The 19,376-nt window shown below is 47.2% G+C and overlaps 1 protein-coding gene across 6 annotated transcripts in view; it reads right to left on the reverse strand.

The window, feature by feature from the left end:
* Positions 1–19,376, reverse strand: part of POLK (DNA polymerase kappa) — a 1,714,815-nt gene that overhangs the window by 822,632 nt on the left and 872,807 nt on the right. For all 6 annotated transcript variants that reach the window (XR_011280653.1, XM_069627465.1, XM_069627464.1 and 3 more), the window contains one exon: positions 2,127–2,258. Coding sequence is in view for 5 of the 6 variants with exons in the window: in XM_069627465.1 (XP_069483566.1) it covers positions 2,127–2,258 (132 nt within the window). In the remaining variant the exon portion in view is untranslated. The remainder of the gene's footprint in view (positions 1–2,126; positions 2,259–19,376) is intronic.

A 19,376-nucleotide genomic window follows, 5' to 3' on the forward strand; every position in this document is an offset into this window, starting at 1 on the left:
AAATTCAAGGAAAGATATCTTTTAGAAAAGTTATGAACAATTTGGGTGCAGGGGATGAATGACGACCCTGACGCAAGATCGTGGTACAAACGGTGAAAGATAAGTGTCTAATCTATGGACCCTCCCGTTCCCTGCACACCTAAAGTTCTCTTCACTACATAGTAATCCAATACACTGCAGAAGGTGTCTATCACAGAGCAGTTTATACGGTGTGCATGGACATGAATACTTTTGGTCCTTTTACTCACATTGAATAAAATACACCATTGTTGGTTCACTTTGGCAGGATGCTGACGCAGCGCCGAGGTCACGTATAGGTGGAAGAAGATTTGTTTGAACAAACGCCCCGGAGGTTTGGGCCCTGGGGAATTGACATTGGACAAATGGCATGCTCTTTACCTCAGGTGGACAAATGTATGGTCCCTGGTTCCATGGACTATTTGACTTCACGAATCACGCTTGTCGCCTGGGCCTCGCATTTGGACACTGCCCCTTAGCCAATGGCATAGGAGCAGGGTAGGACGACAGACACACCACAGACCCAGAAGGGAGGAGGTGATTAGATGAGCTGGGGTGGGGGGATTGGCAGTTGAAGGTGTGTTGGTTCTGCAAGTCGGGTCGGGGTCTTTGCCCATTTAGATGTATTTATTCTGTGGGATAGGGATCTGTGTTTTGTCTACCAAAATGCCAATCAAGAATGTAAAAAAAAAAGATGGAAAGGGAACCAGATGTAGTACATTAGATCATTTCTTTTTTGGACCAAAAACAATAATCTCCGTTTGTGAAGGGTTCAGTTGGAGCTTATTTTCCAGCATCCAAGTTTGAATTTTGTTTGTGCATTTTAAGACTCACTCCATTGCCTCCAGTGGTTGTTTCCACTGGACATAGATCTGCGTATCATCAGCGTATGAATGATAGCGTAGGTCAAACTGGGCAAAGATATTAAACAGTCGGCGGATGTATACATTGAACAATAGCGGAGACAAAGACCACCCCTGAGGCACGCCACAGGTTACCGGCAGGGAATCAGACAGGTAAGGACCTGTCTTGACCTGTTGAGAACTATCGGTCAGGAACGAGGTAAACCATTGGAGTGCCTCTTCAGATACATGTGCCAGTGATAATAGTCTTGATTTGAGAATGCCAAAATCGACTGTGTCGAAGGCTGCAGACAAGTCTAGTATGACTAGCATGCTGATGTTACCATTCTCTGCAGTCTCGAAGAGGTCATCTCACAGGTCAATTAAGGCAGTCTCAGTGTCGTGACCTGGTATAAACCCTGACTGATATGAGTCTAGGATGTTATTTCCTTCCAGGAAATCTTGTAGCTGTATGGTCACAATTTTCTCTAGAATGTAGGCCACAAGAGACCAGCAATGGGACGATAGCTGGACAGTGTTTTGTGGTCTAATGTTGATTTTTTTAACAATCAACTGATTGGTCAGGGTGTTTTACTTCAAATTGATTCTGCACACTCCACAGGTGATTGCAGATGTGATTTCTCATCAAAGCGCAGCATTTGTGTCATGCCCTAAAATACTGATTTTCTTGCCTAGCTGTGTAGCAGGGGGTGGGTGGGGAACAATCACAATTTTAATAATTACAAGGATGCATATAATTTCCCACCCTGGGTTCCCCTTCCCGCTTACACCTAGTGTGTTTTTGATTTGAGGTTTTTATGGAGGTTAAATAGGAGATCCGGGTACAGAATGGAGAAGAGTAAGTGAGGCTGGAGAGCGGGCCTTTCATTGACACACAATGCTGATCAGGACCATATTGGTCAAGATAGTGAGCATTGTTATTTTTCCTAAAGTTTAAGTTAACCTTTTAAATTCTTTGGTGCTGACAGTTCAGTAAAGAACTTGTGCAAAATCTACACCTCTGTATGTTTATTAAAATTGTGATTTTCCTCTACAGATAGCTAAGAAAATCAGAACTACGACACAAACAATTAAATCCAAATAGATTATAAGTGAAAACATCACATACGCTTACAGCAGCTTTAGATGGTTGGCCTTAAAAACTACAAATCATGAACATGCAGGAGGTCATGCTCACTTATGCACAGCATTTCTTTATATTAAATTGCCACTAAGAAAGTACTGTAAGCAAAGTATGGCACTTACTTGTTTACTCACATCTCGATACTTGTCAAAGTTAGGGGGAACTATGGTCAAATTTGGGCAAAGCTTCTTAGCGATAAATCCAGGCATGGCAGCACGCACACCAAATCTCCTTGCAAGATAATTTGAAGTCGACTTTAAAAAGAAACACAAATAAACAAACATTGTTTAATAAGTAATGGGTCAATGATATTGCGTCACAGTGATAATTGCAAACTTGCTGTATGTCCAAAGGAGGAGATCTAGTTTGATACAACTGCTTTTATGCAGCTAAATCTGAACAGCAAGTTCCTCAGTGTGAAGCATGATTCACTGAATGTACTGTGAGAAACCCAAGGGTATCCTCACTCCTATTCCCCATGAATCCTTTGCGCAGGGGCCAGGGAAAGGCAATCGCTCCTGACTCCTGACCCTGGGGGTGGACAAGCAAGGGAGGATCACCTGCGTGGGTGGGCTGTGGGAACTGGGAGTGGGATGCCCTTCAGGGAGACATGGTAGCCGCCTCTTCTTAATAATGACCAAACCAATGATTTTCATGTCTTCATGGGGTATTACAAATTAACACCCTTGAATTCTTCATACATAACTACAAAAAGTACTGAGACAAGGAAGAAACAACTGGGAGCAGTGAAGATTAGTTACTTAGGTACTGGAACAAAAAAGAGGCCTACTGAGAGCAGTAGAGGTCAGGCATGTCCCGTAATGATGGTCAGGGCGAGCTAATTGTGAACTCATACCTACAGCCTTTGAACAGGCTGCAGGTGTATAAAAAGCCCCACCAAATGAGAGTGAGAGGTGCGAGAAGCAGTGGCAGTAAATTGCAGCAGAGAGGCCAAGAAGAACAGCGAGGAGCTGTCCATGTGGAACACGCTTATGGTTCAGGGAAGAGCGATTCGGGAGCTGGGGCTCTGTGGAACCAAAAGGAAGAGTGAAAGGGGAGCCATGCTTTAAGGCTGCCTCTTTTTGCTTTGCTCCAGGTGCTCGTTTTCCTGGGGCCAGAAGCTGACCCTGGAGTGCCTGAGGGGCAAGAGGTGAAGCCCTGAAGCAAAGACCAGAAGGATATATATCTCCAGGATATCTGCGCTGCAGGAACTCGCATTAAAGCAACCAGGGAGTTTTATACAAACAGAAACCCGGTATGAGAGTGTTTGAAGATATGCGCAAGGATATTTTGTATAGGAGTTGTTGCGTAAATAGTGGCATGTTATCGATGGTCTCTAAGTGGAATCCTCCTAAACCATCGAACAATAAGACTTGTTAATTTGTGAAGTAGCATGAATACTTTGCTTCAGAGTAGTCGCGTGCAAACAAAAGCACGTTATTGAAGGAGTAAATTGCTTACCTGTAACTGGTGTTCTCCAGCATTGGTATCTTTCATAGATTCACATGATGTGAATATTCCCTGGCGTCAAGCTGGGAATTCTCGATTACCTTTTGGATATTTCTTTTTAAAAAGAAAAGTCAGGTGTATTTTGCATGCTGTCACCCTCGTTATGGGTGCTTTAGGGCCATCCAACGGACATCGAGTAGTAAGCTCCTCCTCCCCAGCCTTTCCTCAGATTCTGACCAGTCATGCTGGTCCTTGTATTGGTGTCCGAGGGCATTTACTTGGCCGGGGCAGATGGAGGGCGCATTTGAAGCTATGAAAGATACCAATGCTGGAGAACAGAGTTACAGGTAAGCAACTTCCTCCTCCAGCATTGGATCTTTCATAGATTCACGTGCTGTGAATAGATTACATAGCAGTATTGTATTAGGCGGGTGTAGGCAGGTAAAAGGAACTCCTACCTTATTGGAACACACGCTGCAGAACTGCTCTCCCTATTTGAACATCTGTTGCATGATGTTTATCCAAGCAGTAGTGCCTGGTAAATTTGTGGGGCATCCTCCACGTTGCCGCCTGGCAATAGTCAATGAACGGTACCCTTACCCATTGGGCCGCTAATGCTGCTGTGGCTCTTGTTGAATGTGCCCGGGGCGTGCCTTTGAATAATCTGCCCACTTTTGTGTGTCAGAACGTGATAGCTGAAGTGCTCCATCTGGACAAACTCTGTTTGGATATAGCTTTACCCTTAATGGCATGGCCAAAGGCTACAATGTTGGGTGTCCTGACTCGCGTTTGGACTATTATGCTGCAACACTTGGTGCTGTGGCCTTAGGAAACCCAAGAGGGTGGAAAAGCCCACATTTGCGCCAGAATCCTGGAGAACCGTGCAGTTTTGCGCAGAGCAAAATGGTCCCCTGACCTGCCACCCATCAGTGCTAAGGAATATGGTGCTGTTCAAAATCTGTTGTTATTAATGTCAAAAATGGATGCAATACTTGTGCTCACCACTACCAGAAAGCCGGCATTTTAAAACCACCAGACACTTGTGTAAAACTGAACAAATGAACCAAACCAGGCCAAAGAAAGGCTTACTAAGAGGTGGATACAATGTAAAACTATATTCTGAAATGACTTGAAGGAAGTAATTGTCTAATGTATGTATTGAAAATAGCTGGGGATGTCAGCAGCTGTAACGCTCACCTGATTCTCGCAGAGGCGCCGGTCTTGACTGGGCGACTACCGTATCTTCAAAGGTGATGTGTAGCACCCGGTTGGCTCTTTGGGCTGGACCTCTGTGCACTGTATGCCTGACGTGTAGAGTAAGATGTCTGCAGATAGAAAATATGGGGTTAATGAACTGGGGTTATTGGGGTGTCCCTATCTCTTTCCTCTTCTCCTCTCCTGTAGACCCCCAAAGGTTAACGCTCTCACCATAGGTAAGTGAATGCCGAGCTCTCCATCTGCCTCGGGGCAGGGTGCTATAACCAGTTTCTTCACTGGATAGGTAGCGCAGGCCTCTTGGCTTCAGAGGACTGCTGTCCGTCGTTTACTGCACGAACGGTAAGTTTCAAGTCATTCAAATGTCTTTAAAGTCTTTAGTAATGATGTCTCTTGTTTTGCAGGGTTCCGGCGATGGCGGATGACGGGCTGAAGTGAGTTGAAGATGGAGCCCGTGTGATGAATAGAAGCGCCTGGAAGCACGTAAGTAAGCGCTTGTTGCCTGCTTCACTATGTGCTCTAACTGTCTTTTTATTTTGCAGGTACGAGTTCGGAGCGGCTGCAGGGTGCCGGAATACCCACTGGATTAGATGTGGAAAGGAGTAATGGCACGTGAGTATTAAAGTTCCCCAATGTCTTTAAACGCACCTTGTTTTGTCTTTCAGATGCGGGATGCAGCGCCGAAGGCCTCCGGAGCGTGCAAAGAGTTGGTAAACTTTTGTCTTTCAGATGCCGGAATGCTAACCTGTTCTTTCTTGTCTTTATAGGTGTTGCTGAAGACTGGATTCAGGATGGTAAGCCTTTGCCTTTCAGATGCCGGAATGCTAACCTGTTCTTTCTTGTCTTTATAGGTGTTGCTGAAGACTGGATTCAGGATGGTAAGCCTTTTTCCTTAGGCCCAGGACCGGATGCAGAAGACACGATGAGCGTTCTGCTGCAGAGGTTGCAGAATAACGCAAAGCAAGATTCATCCACCGGGTGTGGTTTAAATAGCCTCCTGTAGTGCTTAGGTGTCTCCTTCCACAGCCACGCCTAAGTAAGAAAAGAGTTCCTGGTAAGAAAAGAGTTCCTGCCTTCCAGAAGAGTTCCAGTGTTCTGAATCTAGGGAGTGGCTCCAGCCCCACCCAACAGGAAAAGTAGTTCCAAACAGAAGAGGATCAGAGGCTCAACTGGCAGGCAAGTAAGCAGCATGGTCTGCTGAAGGTAAGTCCACCCAAGCATTATGAGCCCGGCGCTTCCAGCGCTGGGACTGGGCATATTTATGAGCCTGGTGCCACTGGCGCCAGGACTGGGTCCAAATGGTCCCAATTGGGACTGGTTGGCACTCGGAACCTGGGTTATGGATCTGCTTCCAAGGGAGTTGGGAAAACCCTGACCTTTTGGAAGCAGAGATCATGACAGCAGCTTAAGTGAATTTGGGTTTAAAGCCACTAAAATCGAAATGTTTAGAATAAATGGGTGACCTACTTTTGAGTGTCACATAGGTTGCAATTGTTTAAATGTCATAGTTTTGAACTTAGAATCAGTGTTCTAGCTGCATGTGTAAAAGTTTGGTTTGAATGTAGAAAACTGGGAACCAAAGTGACAGTTAGCTGAAGCCTGGCTTAAGGAGATTGAATTCTGCCTGACAACTACCCCCGACAGGAGTTGAAACTTGATCAGCAGCTGTGTTCCCAGGCCTGGCTGCATTCTGCTGCCCCTGCCAAAAGGAGATGACACCTCTCTGATTGAATCAGGGGAGGAGCACATAGGACTGCAGGAAACTGAACAAAGCACTGTCTTGGGCTCAGGAAAATGTTATATTGGGGAGGGTCGTAAAATAGCTTCCTCTTGGGAGAAGTGGGAGGAGAAGTGCCTCAGTGAGCAAGCTGAGCTTGGGGGAAGTGGACAAACCAGAAATTCCATCATGTGCTTTGGAAAACCACACCCCTTTGGGGCCAGAGCATAATTTTAAAAAGATGGATAATTCATAGTGCGGACTTGTAAAAATTATATAAATAATATCATCATTCTTGTGATTTGTCTGTGCACATTTTAAGAGGTGTTAGAACTCTGTACCATGTTCTGAGGCAAAACCCTATGAATTATGGAGATTGCAGACACGGGGTTCACGCTAGAAAAATGAAAATTTACTGGAATATGTGCAGAAAGACGGTGTACATTTGGGCCATTTTTGGTAAACGTCCGATATTGGTAAACCAACCAAAAACGAAAATAAGTTGTAATTTTTTAATGCAAGCTCTTAGGAAGATCAGAGTTGAACAAGGATGTACCTTAAGTCATTTGCAATCTGTACATGTAATGTCAACCACTTGTGTATCTGGGAAATGTGTTTAGTTATGAAAATGATTTTCTAAGGTAAAAGCAAAGGGGAGTGTTCTTTCTGTATGCCATAAAGATGACTCACTCTGACTCACTGCCCCCTTCTCAAATCAGGTCAAAGAGAAATCCTTGACCTATCAAATCGTGAGTGGGTTGGGCAAAGAAAGTTAGCATTCACACCCATTTTCAAAAGACATAAAAAAGAGCCACTGGAAGCCAGACAGGACATTCACCTTCCACTTTCTTGCGGGATGCTTTGCCGGGAGACTCCAGACTTCAAATCCATCAATCTCCAGAGATTACAGAACTTTGAACCAAGAAGGCCTACTGCAAGCAAAAGTATTCTCAGCAGGCCTCAAAATCATTTGCAAACTATTCAACAGCCGGGCGAGCTGTTTGAATTCTTTGCCAAGAACTTTTGCCAGAACCGGTAGCAGACCCAGAAAGCAGTGCTGTATCCAGAGAGACAAGAGATCCAGAGAGACCAGACCCAGACCAGATCGCTGAGAGCTGACCCAGATCGCTGTGCGCAGAATCAGTACCCAGTGGCGAGAGAACTGCAGCCAATCCTGACCCGATCCGTGACGAAGTCGCATTCCTGTCCAAAATATAGTGCGAGTACTCAGCCAGAACTGTGCAAAACCAATCTCTTAGTTTAAAATAATCTAATTCAAACTATTTTAACCTATTGAGAACTGCATCATAGAAATCGTGTCCCTCCTGTTGATTCAAAGCTGCAAAACTGTCATCTGTCATTCTGAGCTTTACTTTTATTTTGAGAATCTACCTTCATGAAATCGTCTGTATCTCTTGAACCGTTTGTGCTAGAAGCGAGATTTAAGGCTACGATTCTGGGCTTTCCAACGAACCCAGAACCGACTTTCTATTCATTATAGTAATCGTGCTCGACGCACTCAAAAAAAGTGCTGCGATTTGCGATTTGGCTCAAATTTCTTCACGTGTCAAAATAGCAGCTTCTTGCTTTCCTTTGCTGAAATTCGTTTGCAACCTGACAATCATTCATAGAGCATTGCTAAAGTGATCCTGAACTAATTTAAAGTAGCTATCACCCACCCTGAATCTCTTATAGGGAATTAAAATCATTTTTAGCATATTTTTCCCTTCTTTGCATACCACCTTTAAAGTACTTTGCCTGTGTTTAAAATCATCCCTGTTTCTCTAAGCTTGCTAGGGGGGAACTGTATTCGTATTGTACTGTGATTGTATTCCTGAAGACTGTGGGCCTCGTTACGAGTCCAGCGTTAACCGAGGCGGTAAAACCGCCTGGTTAACGCCGGACTCGATTACCATTCCGCCTCCGCGATTCCCGGAATTACCGGGGCATTACAACCCCGGTTTTCCGGGAATCACGGAGGCGGAATGGTGTAAATCCCCATTCCCATTGAGTCCTATGGGACTCGATGGAAATGGGGATCATGGAAACACCGGCAGCATCTCGTAATGCTGCCGGTGTTTCCTCGTCCGCCTGCATGCGGGAGGTGTTAAACCCGCCAGGTCAGACCTGGCGGGAACATCACCTCCCACCTGCAGGGGTCGGACTCAGGCGGTCTGGAAACAACGGTGGCGGCGGGTTTACCGCCACCGTTATTTCCGGACCGCCTGGGTCGTAATGAGGCCCTGTGTGTGTTACTTCCATCTCCTTACATTGCATAGGGGGGGGGAGTGAATTGTTAGAGAAAAAGTGATTCTATTATCTTTTGCTGAAATCATATCAAGTTTATCCCTGTGTTGCTTCTTTTCCACCTTGCATTTCCTTGTACCATATAAAGCATTCTCAGCTACCTTATCCTCTATACTACTCCTAAGTAATTAAACCAGTGTGCTAGTATAACATCATCCATTGTTGATCACTGTCATATGTCTAAGTGTGATATCAAATATTAATTTATTATAAAAGTGTGATATATATTTATTGTTTAATGTTTCAAATAAACCTTTTCAATTTGCAAAACAAACCTACTTCTTGGCTCAGTGGGGTCAGGGGGATTCTCAGAGAGGGGCGTGATACAAGGGTTCATCATCCAGATTATAACTTGTCATAAAAATATATAAATAAGGGCTTCCCTTGAGCAATCCCAGAAAAGGCACTTACTTAGTGGGAATGCTTGATTGGCGTCATTAACAACAAAGAATTGTGTGGATGCTCTGAATGACTTGGTTCTGTCTAAGTAGTACTTAATGGCTCTTTTTACATCTAAAGAGTGTAACGTCACTTCTGCGGGCGTAGTGGTTTCTAGAAAAATAACACAGGTAGCAAGCAATATGTTTGCATTTTTGTGGAATTCGTGGGAACCTTTAAATTGAATTTTGCATTGGTCATGATTAGTACCTTATCTCCGCAGAAGCGCAGGTAGGGTTTGTTGACCGCCAATGCCTCCAGTTCTGACACCCTCTGGCCTGATGTGATTGCTACTAGGAAGGCTACCTTCCAGGAGATGTGCTTTATGCTGGCCGTAGCCATTGGCTCGAATGGCTTTGTCATTATAATTATAATTGGTTATTTATAACGTGCATAATATTGAAGAGGGTTTTTAAGTGCGGACGGGATTCGAATCTGTGTTGCTTCCAAGATGAGCGCGTTGCCTCTGAGCTATACTACCCAGGTCATTAGTTCTGTGAGGACTGTATTGGGGCTCCAGTCTGTCGCAGGCATAGTTGGAGGAAAAACTCTAAAAACCCTTTGAGGAAATGCTTTGCCAGCCTGTCGCTGAAAAAGAATGTGGAGCTCCTTTTCCTTGTATACCTGCAGATGGCTGCCAAGTGTACTTTGATGGGTGAGTGACTGAGACCTTGTTCCGCTAGCGAGAATAGGTAAGGGAGAAGTTGCTCCAGGGTTACATTGCGTAGCTCTAGCATTTGCTGCCCATGATGCCAGTTACAAGACTTTTTCCACTTAAAGCGATAGGATCGGTTTGTGGTGGGTGCCCTAGCCGCATATAGGATGTTTTTACAGTCCTGTGGGATTGCTAGCTGGCCAAATTCTACGGGATCAGGAGCCACGCTGTTAACTGCAGAGATTGCGGGTCGTGATGTAGGGCCATGGTCTTGCGAAATGATGTCTGGCTGCCAGGGTAACTGTATCGGCCGATCCGCTGACAGCTGGAGTAATCTGGTTGGAGAGGGCCCATTGTGAAATCTGTTGAGCTTCCCAAGACAGTGCTGGTGACTTTGTGTCCCCTTGCTTCCCGATATAAAACATTGTTGTTGTGTTGTCTGTGAGTATTTTTACAGTGCGTCTCTTTAGCACTGGAAGGAACTGGTGATAGGAAGGATTTGAGGGCCCACCGTACTGCTCTTAGCTCTAGCACGTTGATGTGTAGCTTGGCCTTTTGTGCCATCCACAGTCCCCTTACGTGCAAGTGATCGAAGGACGCGCCCCAGCCTTTCGTTGAGGCATCTGTAACTAGCGTTTTGTGGTACTTGGATCCTGGAACGGGTTTCCCCATGTAAGGTTGTTCCTGTTCTTTCACCATTGTATTTTGCGTACAATATTTGGGGTGACTTATAAGTAGAGTTTGGTAAGGTGTTTTCAGGATCCTTCCTAGGTGAATGAGGGGAGGTATGGCAATGTGCCATTGAGGCATGGAGAATGGCAGAGGTATCCTCAAAGAAAAAGGGTGACACCATGTCTCATCCGAGGCTGCCTCCCCCATGTGATCCTCCCTTATATAGCGCCCCCAGGGTCAGGATCAGGTAGCGGCTGCTGTCCCCTGGCCACATGGGGAGAGGGAACAGTCAGGAAAGAGGTGATGACACCATTTGATTCTTCACAAGATGTAAACATTGCATTGCAGTGGGAGAGGGCGCTAGAGAGCCCAACAAGATGGTGGCTCCTCTGTGAGCTCCGCAATGAGCTCCCATTAATCCTGGAATATCTGTCGTCTGGAGTGAAGAAAACACCCGCCCGTCGACTGGAGACATCACAACTAGTCCCACTGATCATATCGGTGTGTGTGCTGTGACAGACCAAGCCCGCTGAGCAGGTGATCCGGAGTAGACCGCCACGCGGGAAAAGGGCCATGTCCTGGCCGGACCGCCCTCCATGGTCCCATACTGTGCAACCACCTTTGGGCGTCCGATGGGTGCCAGCGTCACGGGAACACCAAAGAACTGACCCTGAGCAGAGTATGTAAAACATTGGACACTGGCAGCCTGGGTCCCTCAACGATGCACCTGCCGCAGGCTCAAGTGAGCAGCACACCCCCTCACCAACAGGAGCCTGAGACTGCGACCCGCCCCGGCCCTTCCTGATACTCGACCAGGGGGATGCAGCGGCACACACTGGAGAGTGGACACAACACTGACCCCACGGGGCTTCCCCCCCGGTCGCGGGGACTACTGGGCGGGCTCCTGCTGCTGACCGAGGAGGAGACCATCGTAGCGCCTGTCCCTCGCACTGAGAAGAAATGCGTTCTGCGTCCCCCCGATTGCCAGCTGACCGGTGGGACACATCGGCCACGACCCTGTACTCCAGCTACACCCCCCACAGTGGTGCCTTACCGGAGCGGAACTACAAGAGGCAAAGGCATCCCCGACAAGACCCTCGGCCGGAGCTCGAGGAGCATGTAGCGACGCAACAGTAGGAGACTGAGCACAACGGGCCTGGGTGGAGGCGCAGGTAGGAGGTACCACTAGCCATCCCCAGCTCCTTCCCAGCCCAGCAGGCTTCTACCACCCACCCAACTATACGTGAATCTGAGCCGGGCCCCGACGGCGCTCTTCCACCCACAGGGCCCACAGGCATAGCGGCAGCGGTGCTACATACACCAGTGGGCGTGGGAGACCGTGTTCCGATATACCCAACCACAGGGCAGGAGGAGGACACCAACGCCCCCCCCGGCTCGAAGATCCGGGAGATAAGGCCGGAAAAAACAACACAGGGGGAAACAGAGACACCTGATAAGCAGCACAGCAAGTGGCCGGTGCTTGCCACCCGCAGCGGAGGTTAGTGTCTGATTGAGGCCCAGGGAGCCGGTGGTACGGCCGCAGAGAGCACCCGAATACCTCCCCCCTCCACATTCCCGCCCGTGCTGGTCCTGTGAACTGGGCAAAGAATATGCACAGTCGCCTACACTCCGCTGTCTCCACGCCAGCAGCCCATCCTGCCCAGCAGACGCCATAGGGACGGGCGCGATATGGCAACAACGTAGAGAGTGTTAGCCGGGCCTGACTCACTTAAATAAACTCAACTAGACCTGCAACGCTGCCATCTACATGCGCACAATAAGGTGACCACCGTGTCTCGACTGATTGCACGCTTGGGGAGGGGCATGCCAGATTTCCACAAGATTTCAAAATATTGTCGTAGTGCCAGTGACTACCATTGCCCTTCATCCCACAAACCAACACAAGGAACTGGGAGTGCAGCCCAGAGAGTGGAGACGCTGAATACGGCGCGAACATCGGCCATAAGGAAACTGCAACCCCCATGACACTGGTCCTGGCCTGACACACGAGTTTCGTGAGTCTGATCGTCCCAAAACCCAGCGACAGTGAGAACTTCATAGTGTGGCACAATCACAGGTACTGGGCCGGCGACGCTTGACAAACCCAAAACCGGACAGCAACCTCAAATATAGCATTGGCCAGACCACTCCTTCACAGAATCTCCTGCTCAACTCCACCACTCCCATGACGCAAAACTTCACCCTGCTGACGGCCGAGCATGGGTAAAACCGCCAAATCTCAGAGGAAGCTGACATTTGAGCCAGGCGCTGTGGTCAGGACCCCCAAACAACACCCACAGCCGGACTCTCTCGCAATTGCAATGGTACACGAAGCAGACCCACCTCAGGTGCTAGAATGGGACATTCGGAGATCCTACTGGAGCTGAAAGCCGGCATTGGCAGCCTCGACTCCCTCTCATCTAAAGTCGACCTTTTCCAACATCGGCTCGACAACATAGCGACAGGCTCTGCGCAGTAGAGAAGAGAGTTTCAGACCTCGACGACAGCAGTGTGTCGCTGGGAGCCAGGGTAATGGCCCAGGAAAGTCAAAAGAAAATGGTGAGCGCCAAGATTGAAGACCTAGAGGGTAGAGCCCGGCGCAACAATGTTAGGCGGATAGGGGTAAGAGAAAAGCAGATCCCTGGCAAAACGAAAGACTTCATTGAGAATCTTTGCAAATAGCTATTTGGAGCTGCCGCACTTTCCCAGTTTTTCGTCATTGAAAGGGCCCACAGGGTGCCATCCAGCCGACCCAGGCCGGGCCCTGCTCAACGTCGAATCATCGCAAGGATTCTCAATTTCAAAGACTGCAACATGATCCTGAAGTTAGCAAGAGACAAAGGTGAATTGCAATACGATGGCGACAGTATTCAAATCGGCCCTGACTTCTCTCAAGCGGTCCAAGCATCTCAGAGATCCTTTACTGGAGTGACGCGCCGGGTACGAGACAGCAAAATGCAATACTCAATGCTATTTCCAGCCAAATTGAGAATGCAGCATGCCGGAATAACTACGTTTTTCACATCACTGGAAGAAGCAAACATGTTTCTAGACGGTATTGGCTGTCGACCCGCAAACAACAACAACCCGAGACCACCAACAAAATGATCGAGCAAAGAGAAACCTGCCTTGAGATCCTGGAGAGTTGTTTCACCCACTCTCTGTGCCGCTAAAAGCACTCCACAGGAAGGCAGAGCAAAACATTTTTTTTGTTGTTGATGGGAGTGATAGTTCTTGGATGGGCACTAACGCCCCAAGCACAGCTTCAAGTCCAATGTTAGTTGTTTGCAGAAAAGGGGGGGGGTGGGTTCTTTGACGGGCAGGTTGGGGGTTGCCCGTGTGTGGATGGGAAGGGCAATGTTACGGCTACGGCCTACTTCCGGAAGAAGTTGTTTTTGGGTTTCCAGGACGCAATTGGCAGAACGCGACACCGCGGGGAAATCTGGTAGAGGGTGTTGTGGGAGCTCCAGGGGAAAGGTGGAAGCACCTACACCATGTTGAAGTTCTGTTTACTGTTAGAGGGACGATCTGGGAATAGCACCACGGGCAGGATGGCCCTTCCCCCCACGCCACCTGGTATCTCACACGCAAGGATTACAAACGCAGCGTCTCTGACCCGACACCCCCCTGGAAGGCGGCTGGGCATATCACAGATATACCCGACCACAGGCTCATTCAAGGTAGCGACGTGGAATATTAGGGGTACCTCAGGATGCACAATGTCGATGTGGCACTGATACAAGAAACACACCTCACCCCAACATCCGAAGGTAGATGGGCACCTGACTGGGGCTGTCACAGGTACTTTTCTTCTTATTCATCATATGCACGGAGGGTAGCCACCCTTATTAGCAAAAGATCGAAATTCAGGCTAAAATCAGCCAAGAGCGACGAGGTAGGTCCCTCCTAGTATGTGGAATCCTGGATGGAGTGGACGTGACCTTCATGAACTCTTACGGCCCGAATGTGGATGGGACTAACAGCTTCGACTGGGTCATGAGTAATCTGGAGGGTATGGGACAGACCACAATCATCTGGGGTGGCGATCTGAACACCACACTTAACCCGAACATTGATAAATCACAACCAATTAGCACTGCGCAATCCAAGGCTAGCTTACAGATACATGAGATTTGCAGAGCATACAACCACGAAGATGCCTGGAGGATTAGAAACCCTGCAATGCACGACTACACCTTCCACTCATGGGTACACAGCACCAGCTCCAGACTCGATTACCTACTTGTATCCAAACACACCGATATACAGTGGGGAGACTGCCATATACTCCCACGAACACTTTCGGACCACTCCCCGGTTACTCCTGAGGGCACCACGGGAGGGAACAAGGGAGGCAGGCCCCCCTGGAGGTTTAAACATGGGGCACTGCAAGACCAAGTGTTCGCTCAGGAACTCTGCGCCGAAATAACCTCCTTTTTGGTTACTAATCTAGACTCAGTCGACTCAGCGGGGACCATGCTGGAAACACAAATTAATTGGTAGGGAAGTGTGCCTAGCTAAAGAGAATGGGATACTGAGGCTAATCAGAACAGAACTAGCAGCTAATGAAACACGCCTGAAGGATCTTGAACTTACATACGACACACGAAAAGACAATCTCACCCTAGTCTCCCTCAAAAAAGAGCTCGATAAATTTAGGGCTAGTGCAGAACGGGAAGCCAAATTCCTATTGCAGGGTCACAGAATACGTCAGTATGGAGAAGGCCAAAAACCGGAAGCCCTGCTAGCAAGGCTATTGGTGTTAGACAGGAGACCCCCCCCCAGATAGAATGCATCAGGGAACCCGCTGGTACTCTGGTCTTGACGAAGACGGAATAGTAGAGTCTTTCCGAGTCTTCTATCAAGACCTGTCCAACTCAAAATGCCACAACAGACCAGATTCCCTCCTCCAATACCTAGACCAGATAGAACTCTTATGGGTGAACCAAACGCTGAGGGAACCACTAAACGCCCACCTCTCACTAGATGAGATCAAAGAGGCCATAAAAACGCTCCCAAAATCCAAAGCACATGGGCCTGACGGCCTGACAGGAGAGTTCTACAAATCATTCGCCCCGATCATGCACCTCTCCTGCTGCAAGTCTTCCAAGAGGCAGTTGAGAAAGGCTACCTCATCTCGACACTTCGAGAAGCGAACATAATCCTTCTACACAAGAATGGTAAACCCCACGAAGAATGCGGTTCATACAGGCCGATTTCCTTGATCAATTTAGACAATAACATTCTGGCAAAAATTCTCGCTGCAAGGCTACTCCCCCTAATGTCCGCACTGGGGATAGCCGACCAGGCGGGTTTAATCCCAGGGCGCAACACGACCTTTGGCATAAGACGCCTATTTGGCACTATTGAAGCTACCGACCCGTCTGTTCAAGCAGTAGCGATTCTTCTTGATGCCGAAAAGGCGTTTAACTCTGTTGATTCTTAAAACTAGTTGTGCTCCTGTACAAAAAAACCTGTGTCAAACATACTAATGGGGAGGGGTGAAGTCTGCGAGCGTAACGCTACAAAGAGGAACTAGACATGGCTGCCCCCTGTCGCCCTTATTATTTGCACTGGCTATGGAACCTCTAGCTGCCAGGCTACGACCGCGACATCTGCATAGGGGTCTAAAGCTCGGCCCACACAAGGTGATTCTGTCACCTGTCATCTATGCGGATGACGTGGCCCTTTTTATACAAGACTCGTCTGAGAATCTGAGCCCTGCAATGCGTGAGGTGGTCAGATTCAGGGAACTCTCAAGCCTAAAAATTAACCATTCGAAGTCCATAGTATTCCCCCTAACTGATGCCACCACGGAGTTTGGAGACAATTATGGGCTCAAATGGGAACGGTCGGGGGTGAGATACCTGGGCATCCAAATATCGAGAGATCACCACACCCTCCTACAAGAAAACTACGGGAAAGTAGTTGAAACACTGCGAGACAAAATCTCCAGATGGAAGCGTCTCCCACTCATGCTCTGGGGACGTGTATCCATAGTCAAGATGGTAGTCCTCCCCAGACTTCTTTACTTGTTTCCGAATATTTCCATCGTACTACCACAGAATGTTCTCCTTTCATTGCGTAGCATGATACTCAAATTGATCTGGGCCGGCTACACTAATTCAACCAGTGGCAAAAGGGGGCCTGGCACTACCGGACCCAGAGCGGTATTACTGGGTAGCCCAAGCTCAGTTCTTAAGCCACTGGTATGCTACGCACTTTATTAGACCCATGTCCAGGTTCAACGAGCCCTAATGTCCCCCTACCAGCTGCATTCTGCTATAATCAGGACAATAAGGACTCTACCAAAAACTCTGAACATAGTCCATTCCACATAAACAATATGGAAAAAAAATAGCTCTGAAATACAAGGTTGAAATGCGCTACTCTCATCTCATAACCATGAAATTTATCCCAGGGGTCCCACTCACCAGTGAACAAGTTTTCATTCGTTGGGATAGTAAATTGCAAATAGACACCCTAGGAGATCTATTCGTCGAGGGGTCTTTCATATCACTCCAGCAGACTTGTGACCGTGGTGCTGACACTGCATTAGACACTTTCCTCTATTTTCGGCTCCGTCAGACTATCCAAACACTCTTCCCCACTTTCCCTATCCAAACACAGACATGGCAACTATTACAAAGTGCGATCCAGGCCCAAGGGGACAGCAAACCGGTGTCGTGGTTATACAAAAACCTTCTTAACAACACCTTAGTCAACACCACAACCCCAAAACTTAGATGGGACAGATCCCTTGGGAAAACCATCTTGGACGAGGATTAGGCATATATTCTCAGACAAACCCAGAAAGTGGCGCTAAACTCATGATTCAAACAAATACATTTTAATTACGTACATCAAACCTATCACACTCTGGCCAGGCGCCATAGACAACGGACTGAGATTTCAGGGTCCTGTGATCGATGCAGTGCTCTAGATGCTGACGAATTGTGGGAGAGACAATTGAGCAAGACCCCATGACTGCACTACTTGGCCTCACCAGTGGAGTCTCGATTCATGTACGGAAATTAGTGGGTCTTCTCTTGGTTCTAGCAAAAAGGAGAGTGGCAATGACCTGGGGAAGAGGCCAACCTCCAAGGTCCCAAATGTGGCTGCGAGACATAGCCTGCTGCCAGGACACTGAGGCAATGTTCATTAAAACCCTGCCCCTCCATGCAAGACCACCTGACATCTGGAACCCCTATGTGAACTACTTAATCTCCTCTTCAACCTGTACCTCCTCACCTGCTTCGACCCATTAATCTATTCTAAATCAGTCCAGTGTTTCCCCGAGACGCTGCGGTCATTCTGATTCTCTGTGTCTATTTGATTTCACATCTTACGCTGTAAAGGTGACGTTGGAGGGAGGGGGGGCCTACGTGGTGCACAGTGAAATGTATGTACAGTGAAAATCCAAAAAACATTGTATTGCAGTAAAAGACCCTTTAAGGCCTATCATTGCAAATGCGCCAACTGAACCTGTAAGTGTGGAAGGTTGTCACCAGATCCCCAACTAAGTGGGTTCAATTGCCCAATACATATTCAAGTGTAAGGAACGAGCTTCAACTTGAACGAATATGGAGGGGCTCAATACAGGTCCTTTGCTGCAGCAGCCAATCCCTGACCATTTTTGCAAGCCTTAGTTTACAAGCAAGGAATTGCAAGGAGAGAATTGTGAGGGCATATATACAAGGGGCAAAGTGGCCTTGCTTTGTGTCCTCCTAATTCCTTCTAAATTGAGGACATGGTACTTTATTCATGGTGGCAAGTCCAAATTCCACAACAGCACATTTACAAACCAAAATATGTCAGCAAACATATAATCTATAGTGTATTAACCGGTGTAGTTCTAACTAATTCCATACTTCAGCCCTAGTCGAACAGCTGTGACTTATTTGGTGACAAAATGATCAAACTATGGGGTTTTAAGAAGTGTCCCTCTGCGCCTCGGATTCTTGACCTATTCCTGGTTTCTGATTATCAGTTTGTAACATCAGTTAAACTCTTTCGGTGCTCCCGTCACCTCGGAAGTAGCCACGCAGTGAAAACCCTCCTACTCCTGGTATTAATAAGAAACAATGCCACTTCACAGACTGCGCCAGTTCCATTTATTTCAAATATGTCCCAAGGTTTACACGTGTTTCGGCCCGTGGCCTTTCTCAAAAACGCACATGAGCTAAATAATCTGATAAATTGCAGTGATTGTGTGTTGATGACAGAGAAGGGGTTGGAGAAGGGTGGGATTACAAGGTAAAAGGAAAAACAAAAAACAAAACAAAAATGAAAATCATGTGAACCCAATTAGTTGAAATATAAAGTACATCAATTTCTAATACACTTTGACATCTAGTGTTGTGATAGTACTGCCAATATATATCTTCTCACAAACACAGATTATTGCATACACCACATACAATGTTTTACAATTAATAAAGTCATTGATAGACAAAGATATGCCATTCGAATCTTTGAATTTGTCCGCTGCGTCATGCGCAAATTTGCACGGTGTGCAGATCTAACATTTATGGGAACCACTTCTCTTTGGATTCAAACACGTAGCTTGTCCTTCCATCATAGAGCTTGCTAGAAATGATGGACTGAGCTCATTCTTCAATGTTTGAGCTTGCCTTACTATAACTGTCGCCTTCTCTCCTAGGTGCTCCGCTAGATCCTTATCTAGTAGTAACAGATGGCAGTGCTTTTTGAGTATTGTGCGGATCTTGAAGTGATTCTGACAATATTTTGTTATAAATTTGACTCTTGTGGTTTGTTTACCTTGATCCTTTTTTGCTCTTTGTATCAAAGTATCCTCTCTATCCATAGTCTTGGCTCTGTTTAGTGCTGCCTGTACTGTTCCTGAAGTATCCTCTTTGATAAAATCTGGTGGATAACAAGTCACATTCACTTTCAAAG

Source organism: Ambystoma mexicanum, chromosome 6p (genome assembly GCF_040938575.1).
Source record: "Ambystoma mexicanum isolate Mex_15411 chromosome 6p, UKY_AmexF1_1, whole genome shotgun sequence".
NCBI classification, from domain to species: Eukaryota; Metazoa; Chordata; class Amphibia; order Caudata; family Ambystomatidae; genus Ambystoma; species Ambystoma mexicanum.